This window comes from Rhododendron vialii, chromosome 5a (genome assembly GCF_030253575.1).
Source record: "Rhododendron vialii isolate Sample 1 chromosome 5a, ASM3025357v1".
Classification (NCBI taxonomy): Eukaryota; Viridiplantae; Streptophyta; class Magnoliopsida; order Ericales; family Ericaceae; genus Rhododendron; species Rhododendron vialii.
Genome location: NC_080561.1, coordinates 41,312,902 through 41,324,681, shown reverse-complemented (window position 1 = coordinate 41,324,681; position 11,780 = coordinate 41,312,902). Strand labels below are relative to the sequence as shown.

General features: G+C 38.1%; 1 protein-coding gene and 1 long non-coding RNA gene across 2 annotated transcripts; one reads left to right on the top strand and one right to left on the bottom strand.

The window, feature by feature from the left end:
* Positions 1–888: 888 nt before the first annotated feature.
* Positions 889–6,532, bottom strand: LOC131326047 (dnaJ protein ERDJ3A). The gene is made up of 7 exons (XM_058358636.1): positions 6,307–6,532; positions 4,884–4,939; positions 4,621–4,694; positions 3,559–4,091; positions 3,135–3,476; positions 2,360–2,713; positions 889–1,605 (listed from the first exon to the last, which is right to left on the bottom strand). Exons 1-7 carry the CDS (start codon positions 6,391–6,393, stop codon positions 1,318–1,320), a joined length of 1,734 nt encoding a protein of 577 aa, XP_058214619.1. The 5' UTR covers positions 6,394–6,532; the 3' UTR covers positions 889–1,317.
* A 1,854-nt stretch (positions 6,533–8,386) lies between these two features.
* LOC131326046 (uncharacterized) lies at positions 8,387–11,085 on the top strand. The gene is made up of 3 exons (XR_009199908.1): positions 8,387–9,632; positions 9,728–9,779; positions 11,046–11,085. It is a non-coding gene; the product is annotated as an uncharacterized LOC131326046 (long non-coding RNA).
* Positions 11,086–11,780: the final 695 nt, after the last annotated feature.

The following is an 11,780-nucleotide window of genomic DNA, read 5'->3' as shown; positions in this document are numbered from 1 at the left end:
TTTGGTGTTTCTCTTGGTTCTACAGATCATGATGACAGAGTTTGCATTCGAATAGATGTAGCTTGGCAGAGACAATGAATTGCGAATGCTACCATCCTCATGGACAGTTTGCTTCTTATTAGTTTTTGCGAAACGATATTAAACCGGATGAGTGGTTAGGCTCTGTTATTTCAGATATTTGGGGCTTATGTAATAGGTTGAACTCCATATCGATTGTAAATTTTAGTAAAGTCTCAGTGCAAGGGAGGGCTAGTTATTGTATGACTGATGTATTTTGGTAATGGTATAGTATGGATCTTCCCCACTCTCCTTTCTCCTCCCATTTTTTGGAGAAAAAAATTGTATTTTTTTCCCATCTTTTAAAAATTCTAGAATTTAAAAAAAAAAATATTCAAATCGGATCGGATTTTTTTCGGATTTGGATTATCACTATTGGATCCAAGTCTTATCGAGTTCGGATCGGATTTGTCAGATTCGGATCGAATCCGGTCCATTGACAGGCCTAGCTGGGATGGTGGACATCCGACACCGGAACAGCAGGAGAACGGAGGCAGAGAGGCGGCGGAAGCGGCGGCGGCTGAAGGACAAGGCAGCAACAGAAGATGAAACACGCTCGGAGCAGCCGCGCAAAGGACAAAGGAAGTTAAAGGGATGCTTATTCGTGGAAAAGGGGGGTGGTTTTGCAGGCGGTGGAGGGGGTGTGGCGACGGCCTACCCCCCACCGTGAGAGGGCTGATCTTATATCCGAAAGTGATACTATAAAATACGACAATAGTTGCTAATTTTTGGAATTTGACAGGGTCAAGTGATGCAATAATTTCGGAGGTGGCGTCACCATTGCCGATATTGATTGGGCGAACACTGCTATGGTATTAGAGACACAGGAAATTAATTCAAGTAATGCATTGAAATATCTCAATAATTCCGTCAAATACGCTAATCTTTTTATTACCTACAATCAACTAGAGCAAAAAGGTATAAAGAGCCATCAAAAAGTCTACAGGTCTTTAGACTTACAGAGACCATTGACTGGTTTAAGGGTATAAAACTGGTAGAAACGTTCTTAAACAGAAATTTCTTCCTAGGTCAAGCATTTTCCCACCCTCAATTCTCTAGATACCTCAGAATGGCCCTCCTATTTTGTACAGTTATATCAACCACCAAAAAACCAAAACAAAATGTATACTCATGAGTCTGAAGCCAGGCCAATTTCACTAAGTCTGGAAACTGATGATCAAGCAAGTAGCACTGGCTTTTCAACTATCTACATCCAATTCCAATAAAAAGGGAACTCTGATTTTGATGCCGCTAAATTTCTCACTTGATTGTGGGTTTCTGCCGCGTCTTGGTGAACTTTACGTCCCCATTAAGGACCGAACCGACAAACCTTTCGACTTCCTCTGCATTCATCTCACCATCAAATGCCGCATACTTCCCCTTTCGAGGTTTGTAGGCAATCAAGACATTGTCTGATGATTTGAATCCTGATTTCTCAAGTGCGTTTAGAAATGACGGATGTTTGGATGCATCCAAAAGAACATGGGAAATAGAGTCTCCGGAACTGGAGGCCAAACTCCGACGCCTTGATAGTGGTTTCTGAGAAACCTACAAGCACAAATCATGCAGCAAATAAAGAAATTATTCTTTTTATCACAATTTCTAAACCCTCAGAGGAATATCTTCTGTAAGAAAGAAACAGTAACTCACCCAAGTTGAATCTGTTCATCGCACTAACATTTACACGCATTTATGTATACCAAAGCTAACCTTGAGTCTTATCAGTGTAAATTTCAGCACCTTGAAAGTTTTATACAGATGTGCTTCTCAAACAGTACTCGTTTTCATTATCAAGGATAACATGGCTATCTTAAAATTCTATCATTCTCAATACTGCAGCTCTAGACAGGCAACGGCTAAAACTCCTAGTATTTCTTTTATCTGCAACCAAGGAAGCAAGAACATCTAATATTTCATTTGAAGTTTACTCAAACAGCGCCTAAATGAAGGAAGATGGTGATAAACCCGAAGGAGTGTTGTTCAAATTTTAGTAGTGAGAGAGAGAAGCGTACTAAGAAGAGGAGACGGCCTAGGCATTGATGAAATAGGACACAAAGGGGGAGACAATGCTAAAGGAAGAAATAGGATGGTTATAGTTACCACCAGGCGGCATCAATTGAAAGAGGCTAGACCATTTTACTTTATTACAACATTAAACTGAATGGATGGAGTTACCCAATTTGCAAAATACTTGATGACGACTATATCATAATCAGAAGAATCAATCAAAACATAATAGCTAGAACGGAGCGTCTTCAAAATAGGAGTAACAAATTATTTAAATTTGAATTATTCGACTAACCTCTGATAAAATCTTTTGCAGCTTGTCTTTCCCTCTGGACGACATAAAAGCACCAATGATACAAACAGGAGTGGTCTCTCCACAAAGAGCATCAAAATTAGACGCTCCAAGTAGGGGTATCTGTTTATTGCCAGATTCACCTTGTGTCTTTTTAGCCTGACTTGAAGCTGCCTTCTTATTCTTCTTTTCAAAACTATCAAGTAAAGCACTAAGCTCTTGAACTGCAGAGTTCATATCTTTCACGGAAATCCCTGCTTTCAAAATTTGCTTCTCCCCATTTGATAGCCAACCAACAATAGCGGGAAGCGCGTCAACTCCCAGTCTTCTCACCATTGGATATGAAACATCATGAACCTACATAAATGTGGAAATATAGAAGTCAATAAACATCATGACCTTAGCAAGAATCAACTATTCCAACAAATATGAACAAAGATTTTCACTAGCGCATAGTGATAGAATGACAGCTTCTGAGTATGAAAACTTATATACTTCAAATTGTACGACATTCAACGGGAAAAATAGGACAATTAGATAATGATACTAAGCACCTTAAAATCCCACTAAAGTTCAGTTTTTCTTCTTTTACAATTTTCGTAAGAACGCACAGGTAGGTACTAGGCTAGGGGGAGAGTGTGGAACCTCAAACCTATCAGCTACATTTTGGAGGCCCCACCATTGGGCAAACTATCATGCTCATACCACCAAGGCACGTCATATCTAACAAGAATGAAGCAAAATGGAAACAATAGGACGTTGAGAATCCTTAGCTTACCTGCGCATCATAGAAAGCAACACGTTTGTGATACAAGCCACTAAGCACACGCCAAATAACAGGGGTATCTTTCTTTGTTGAGAGCAACATCACTTTAGATAACGTTTCTCCAGTGCCAGAAGCAAACTCGAACTGGCTCAAGTCGATACGTTTTGAGAACCTTGGGAGATGTTCTTGGCAAAATGTTTTCAAACTTTTCACAGCCAGATCTCCCCTAAACTCTACCAAGGAGCCACTGTTACTTGCAACGTAGGAATAAACAAAAATCTTGTGTTCTCTGTGAGGATGTATACCCAGCTCCTTGCAAAAAGATGACTCAGTTTCACAGTTGATGCTTCCAACCTGAAATATACAAGGAATAATAACAATAAATGCTTTTAATCGGAAGATATACAAGGAAAGACACGTAAAAGATATGGCATACCTGTAAAGCTCCTTGCAATGAGTTAGCAACCTCTTCTATAAGAGATTCAAACTGTTGAGTCCCCTTCATTGTAGGTGTATAAGATAATATAAGCCAAGTCATTCCTTTATCAGATATTTCTTTCTTGTACACTTGCGAATTTACAGCACGGATGCTCTTAGGGGCACTCCTGGACCCAAATTGAGACCTGCTGGAACTACTGAAACCCGCAGATTTACCCCCACCTCCCATACCACTACCCATACCGCCTCCAAAGAAGCTCAAAAAAATATCATCTAAACCAAAACCAGAAGATTGTTGGCCACTTGGTCCGCCAAAAGAAAACGAGAATGACTGAGAACCTCCACTTCCACCCATATTCTGCCATTCATCCGGCCTGAAGCTAAACCCACTTTGCCCAGGTCCTCCACTCGTGAAGTAGGTATATCCCCCTTGGTCCCCAGCATTTCCAGCATTGAATCCAGGATTACCCTTCTCATCGCCATGTAGATCATAATTCTTTCTCTTCTCTTCATCTGACAAAATCTCATATGCTGGAAAGAGGCAAATTAAATGCAAAATTAGCACTTAGAGCAAGAAATGGAACCAAAACACAGAGGATCTTGTCCAGTGACCAGAGTCTCAATGACCTATTCTCCATCCCACTAGTTGTCAACGTATTATCTTAGCGTCCTAGGGTGCCAATAAAAGAACCACGGCAATTAAACATCTTAACAATCAGAAAACATATAGTAAAACAGTGCATGGGGAACAAGGGACTCTACAAAGTACAACCACCATAATACTCTGTTTGGAACAGGATGAAAGAGAGGAAAATGATTACGAAGGAAATGAGAGGGAAAGTTAAACAGAAATTTGGGGAAAAGTTGGATTTTTCTTTGAACCCTTTCCTTCTCTTTTTTTAAGAACAGAACAAGGGAGGGATTTTTTTGAAATTTTCTCTTTGTTTCTACTTTTTTTTCCATAAGTTCCAAACGGAGCCTAAGTCTTTCTCCATATCCACAAATCCTGCCACTAACAGAAAGCCATCAAGGAATGCAACAAGAGGATTATACAATTTACCGTTATTAATCTCGGCAAACTTCTCTTGAGCACCCTTATTTTTATTCTTGTCAGGATGATATTGGAGAGATAGCCTGCAAAGTAAATTGAGCAAAGAATTAGTCTATAAGATAACCTATAAGCAAGAAAGCAGGCGTGGTTCAATCAGTATCTACAAATCAAAGTTAACAATACTTAAAATGGAACAACAGTCAATAGAAAAACTGCAGATGTATTGGAATGAGGCTGAGAACAAGACGAGAAGAGACTCATGAAACACATACTTGTGAAAAGCTTTCTGTATTTCTCGTTGACTTGCACTTCGCTCAACCCCGAGCACCTGAAACAACATACAGGTTGCAAAAAGATTAGAACTAGAGAATATGCAATTAAAAAGGCAACAGAAAAACTAAATGACTGAACATGCATTCATCAACCACAGCCCATGACACGAATTATAGTGAAGGCAACTGAGAATTCGAATCAAATCAACAGTGCATCCTTTGACATCCATCTTACTCCACAATCTACAATACCTATGTACTCGATCTATTCTCTAACCATTCAGTCAAAATTACTCCAATATAGAGACACTTCAAATAATTAACCCACTTCAACCTCTAACAATTTCTTGGTTGATCAGATCAGTCAAGACTGCGAAGCTGAATCTACTACAATGTAGGAATCAGCCACGTCCCCACATTATTTTTGGGCCTACAAGGCATTGCTTTCCTTGTTTTGTTTGCCTGCTTGGCATTGCTTTCCTTGTTTTGTTGGGTTTGGAGGGTTTATTCTCCTTTGTTCTTCTAACTGTTGAAGGCCATGTGATTCTTTTACTTTGTTTGTTTGCTTTCTATGAAATCTCACTCAGCCGAAAAAATGCATTAAGAAAGAGAGGGACTAATGCACTGGATCCCATTAGAACTCCGCAGTGGCGGTTTGGTTTGGTAAAGAGAGGGACTGATTAACCATAATGTGATATTCCCTGATAAATATTTCAATCGTAAAGCCAAATCAAACTTGACCATTCTTAGCAAGTAGCCCAAACAGCTAGAATCCCCTTGTGAATCATAGTGTCAATGGAATGCTCAAACTTCATGTGAAGAGCTCGTCAAATTGCCATGACAAAAATAATTTCGAACAACATTCTTTCTTAAACAATAAGTCCCTGACCACGGGGAATCAGTTCTACTAAAAATCTAACCATCCCGTGTCAACAAAACCAAAACTGACCCAATTCTTTGGTAAGTAATACAGACACAATCCAACAATTCCCATCTAACGCTCCACCTCTATAACACTTACAACACACTACAAACATTAGTCACCTAAATTAAAACGGGAGAATTGCGCATACACACACACATGCTGTATGCATAAACCTTTGTCTGAACATGCCCATATACGTACAGGCATAAAACTAACAAACAAGAATAAATTCTACGAAAAAGCTAATCATCCCGCGTCCAATGGAACCGAAACCGACCCAACTCCTCGGCCAAAAAAAAAGCCTCAATCCAACAATTGCCCAACTGTAACTCCAACTTTTCAACTCGTTTCAAACCTTATAGATTAAAACGGGAAACGAAAAACACTGAACTTGCGCACATAGTCACAAGTTCTATACACACATGGACCTCTATCTGAACGTGCATGCATATATACACAGATATAAACGTAGAGCGGTAGAGGCATACAAGGTCGTACCTTGTACGGGTCGAGGGTTTTCGCTTCTAGGGCAAATACCAGGAGCGACGCGCCCAGGATTACCAAAAAAGCTGAACCAATCTTCATATTCGAACCAGAATCACAAGAGTCGAGGATATTCGGTCGTTGATTCGCTGTGAGAGAGAGTGAAATCCCTGGACAATTTTTCTGAGACGTCGCGTGCGTTTGGAGAATTGATGAGAGAGAGAATTGTTAATGGAGGAGAGAGAAGACTCGGAGAGGGGGTTATATTTGGCGGGGTGGAGAAGAATCCAGAGGCTTCGGACGTTGGGTACACGTGGCGGGTGACGACAGCTCCACGAGGTCTGGCCAATAGAATTTCGTGATTCTCGATTTGGTGACGACTTTTTGGCCCACGTCACGTGCTTGCTTCGTAAGGCTCCAGTGGTACTGGTAAGAGATGGGTACCCGACCCAATATTTTTGAAAGTTATATATTTCTCCTCTACCAAATCTGGTAAGGTGTCCTTGCGCTTCCTTTTCAATTTTTTTTTCAAAAAGAAAGTAATTTGAAATTTATATAATGAAAATGAAAAATAATTTTTTAATTTTTTTTGCTCCGTTTAAAAGATCTCAATGAGATCTATCAAATAAGATCTATATTAATTGGTAGAAAAATTATTTGCGTAAACAAATAATTTTTAAGCTTAAAATTATTTTCCTTTTTTAAAAGTTTATTTTTTTAAAAACCGGAACGGAGCTAAATCACCTGGAAAAGGATGAAAATATAACCCAATTACGCAACGGGGTTAAAAATTTACGTAGTACCGTTAACTAGGATCACGACGTAATTAATCTGTGCAGAAAAGGATGAGCTGAAAATCAGCTCTTAGAATGCTTGGAATAAAAAAACGGGTAAAGTATATGTGGTTTGGCTCTTGGCAGTTGAGCTCTCTGAGTTTTAATAATGAACTATCAAGCAAAGTCAAAGATTGTTGCATTTGTTTTTTCGATTCTAATTTCTCAATATTCTTTCTTCAAGATCAACGATAGGGGTTTCTTATGCCTATCAAAACAAAAAAACAGGGGTTTATTACCAATTCTCTATAAATAAGAAAGAGGATTTGGTTGCTGTGCTGGGTTTATGATTTGTTGGCCCTGTCTTTAATTTTTTTTTCCTCTCCGATTCTAAGAAAGAGTCGGACCAAATGGGTGCAACAGAATTCTACCCAAATTTCTGGTCTGGTCTCTTCTTGAAATGGAACACAGCAACTTCAAAGATGGGGTAGGATATCACATTCATAATAAAATTTGGGTTGTTCGAGGTTAATTTACTGTTGATTATAAATCAATTAGATGGGTCAACTTGGCCAGTGATAAGTGGAGGCCTCAATTGCTGGGTATGCACACACGTATTAAGATTGGGCCTGTGGTATATGGTGGTTGGTGGTTAATTTAGGGTTTTGTATTGACTTGGAGAAGAAGATGAACGAAGGGTGTAATTGTCATTTTATCATGCTTCTTTTGGAGGTAAATACAGTTTTTCATGCCATAGATGCACTAAGAGCGCGTGAGACACGCACAACATTACTTATGACGGAATATGTAACGATTGCACATTACTCCTAAATCATAAGGAGGCGAATTGGCCATTAGTAAAACTCAAAGAGGTCATCTACCAAAGTGTCAAATCACAAAGAGCTAATTCGTATTTTGATTTATGTTAAAAAAAAGCATTTGAAACCTAACTTCTCTATAATCAGATGTTAAATTATTTTTCAGCTTCGAAGAATGTCTATTTTTAGAAGAATATCTAGAATCTCAAAATCTATAGACAAGAATTTTTTTATAAATATTTGCATTGCTTTTTAAAAGCTAAATCTCAAAATCTGATCGTAGAATTTTTTGTAAAGTTATAAAAATCTATAACCACTAACAAGACATTTCGGCGCATGTCTTAGGTGGCTTTTGTTGGTGTGCCTTGTTCTGTTTAATCTTTGTAATCGTTTATAAAGATTAGGGGAATGATTTTGTCACTTACTTTTTTGTTAACGCCACTTCCCTGCAAGTGTATTTTTGTACCAAAAATATACTTGCAGGGAAGTGACGTTAACAAAAAGAGAGTTGCAAAATCAGCGGCCAAAGATTAATATAATCTTTTTGTTGTTGCCAAAAAAAAAAAACAGTATTGGTGAGGTCAAAGGCTGGTCAAATAATGGTGATAATGGTAGTAGTGGTGCGGTAGTCCTAGTAATCAAGTGATAATGCTTGTTTATTGTGGACATTCAATTTGGCTTCGTAAAACCTAGAAAATCTTAAAGTGAATCCTAAAAAAAAAGGGTCTTTATTCCTCATTGTTCTTTAAGAAAGTTCGTAAGGTGTTAGATGTAGGCCACGCTTTGGGTATTGAATTTAGAGGAGGGAGAAAGTATAATTTGAAGAAACTTGTCGAAATGCAAGAGAAAGAATTAAAGGAAAGGTCCCAAGCTCTAGATGACGCTCTGGAGGAGTTTGTCTCGGAAGATGATTGTGTGGATGGTACGTGTATCTCTATCTATGGTTTTTTAATATCGAGTTGTGGCGGGTTAGGGGGGTTTTTTTTTCCGGTGTCTTCGAGTTTTTTTTCTTTCGGCTGGTTGTTTTTGGGCTATTTTGGTTTTTGTGGTTCCTTTTTGGTGTGCGGCTAGCGTCTTGCCTTCCCTTAGGTCTCGGGTGGCTTTTTGCCAGTGTATTCATGATCCTTTTAATCTTTATAATCCTTTATAAAGATTAATAAATTCTTTTTGCCTTGAAGGTTTGGGAATTAAAAGACTTCTTGAACACAACATTGCTCGATCTCTTAGCAAAATGGTGATGGAGATTCAGCTCTGAAAAGCAATCTTTATGGGTTAAATTGGTCACTAAAAAATACAAATCTATCTATCTATTAATATCCTATAGGAATGTATGTGAACCCCTAAAACCTCCAAACTTTCAATTCTAAATTCCTAGATTTTCCATTTTCTTTAAAAATAACGAACCCCACGTTCACCTGTATTCCCAAATTTTTCATTCTCTTTAAAAAAAAAAACAAACAAACCCCACATTCACCTCACCTGTCTCCTAATAACTCCCACGCCCTCCCTCTCCTTTCCTCCTTTCCAGCATGCCACTTCAACCCCCACATCCCCCCTAGTCGATCCCCATGTCTACTATTTCCTCTTTTTCTCTTCTTCTACTAATTAAAACTCTTCTCATGCAACTCCTCACCATTTTTCTCATTCTATTAATCATCACCGATGCAACTCCTCACTTTTCCTTTTCTTTAATCTTCACCATTTCCGTATTGTAGCCAAAAGGGGAAGTTTACACATCAATCCATACATAGTAAGTCAAACACTCTCTATCTTTGTCATGTATCTTCACTTCCCCCCGGTCCCTCTCCTAAATAACGGAATTATTTCTATTTTTTTGTTCTGCAGATTTTGAAAGCTAGAGGCTACGTTTTGTTTAAGTTCTCATCAACTCTCAAAGGTTAAACTTTTTTTTCCGTATTCATGCACTTTCATTGCCTCTTTCTTTAATATCCATCTATCTATCTATCAATATCCTATTATCTATCAATATCCTATACAATTGTAGTGGAGGCTCTCCAACCTTCAAATCTCAAATCATAAATTTTCAGAATTTAGAATTTTTAAAACCTAAATAATACTGGGCAGTTACCTGTTTTTAGGGGAGAAGAGGGGTGGGGATGGACGTGGGGTGGAGTAAATGGAGATCACATTTATTACTGTTTTTTTTTTTTTTTACTGTATGTTCTATGACTTTTTGTTGTATTTTCTTTTTTAATTGGTCAATGATATATTCGTGTCCCATTCGATATATGAAACAATGTATGGAACGAGACACAATGTTAATCATCATTAAATATCCTATGCAAATATATTTGAGTTGAGCCCAAAAAACCTCTAATCTCCCAATCCTAATTTCTTAAAATTTTGAATTTTTTTACCAATAAAAAAACTCCACGTTCTCCTATTCCACCCAACATATCAATAACTGAATCCATCCATAGTCCTCTCAATTCTCAAACGGAAAGAAAAAAAAGCAAGAAAAAAAAAAAAAACTCCCACATCCATACCCCCAGTCCCAACTTCCATGCCACATGTTTACTTCCACTTTTTTTAAAGCAGAAAACAAACTCCTATATCAACTGAAATGTGCACTACTACTAGATTTTTTATTCCCAAAAAAATACTAAACCATGAGCCCTCTGTCAACATTTTATAATTACCTACTCACAACTGCAGAACTTTCAATTTTTGATCAATTGGATTGATCGCATTCCTTCTTTTAATGTTATTTATATTATTTTTTCCTCCTGAAAGTTTTCATTGCGAGTGTCAAGTTCGACTCCTTTCAATATGAAAAGCTGACAGACCATGTTTCTCTTCCACTAATCCAAAACCGCCTTTCCCCCACGTTTCTTTTCCACTATCTCTATCCACTGTGTATAATTAATCCATTCCATTATTTTTGGCTATCAATCCACAAGGGAGCAAGAGTAGCTTTGCCAAATGCTGAGAACGAATCACTACTTTGTATAGGTCATTCTCTTAATTATTTTTTTGAGTTTGAGCAATGTTTGCATGATAACATTGTGAGCATTCAAGTGCCAAATTACAGGTATTTAATCATATTGTAAATATACAGCCCTCACATGCGCCAAATTATTATTGTCATTATTATTTTTAGTATGAAGATTATACCATTTAAAAATTAAATTTTAAAATGTAGGATGTCGAGCTCTTCTTCGTGAGGATCATTTGGTACGAGTGATGAACCAAGGGAGACTCAAATGGCAAGCTAAAAAATGCATCAAGCTCGACATGAAGAAGGTGATGAGGACTCTGCGGTTGTCGAGGAAGGAAAACAAAAGCAACTGGTGTGTCACCGCATAATGAATCATATCCGGAAGTACCAAGAAGCATATCGGATTTTGAAGGATGATGTGAAGTACAATAAATTGAGAGCAGATCGAGGTTTTGGCTCAACCATATGTTTCCTACCGCCAAGCTTCACACGAGAGCGTGAGATCTCATTACTCCGGACCATCAGCACCACCCCCGGTCTACATTGACATATCTTCAGATTCGGAGGACGAAGATCCAAAGGAACCACCATTCGATGAATAGAATCGGGTTGTCTTAGAGCTGGAGGGTAGGATGAAAAATGTCTAAAACTATTGTGTAGCATGACATAGTAGTTTGACTTTATTGTTATTTAATCGGGGAAGGAAAAATTCAAACCATGTTTGCCTTCTTCGAGTTGTATATTTTTGTTGTTGTTTATTGCCATTTGATTGTTGGTGAATTTCTCTACGCTCATTATGGACTTGCAATTGGTATCCAACTTTAGTTTGATGGCACTAGCAAGCTCCTCCCAATTGGTATCCACCCCCTAAAAAATTAGCTGATTTCTTGCTTTCCAAACAAATCATGTGAAAAAAAAGACCATGTGATTATAGCAAGC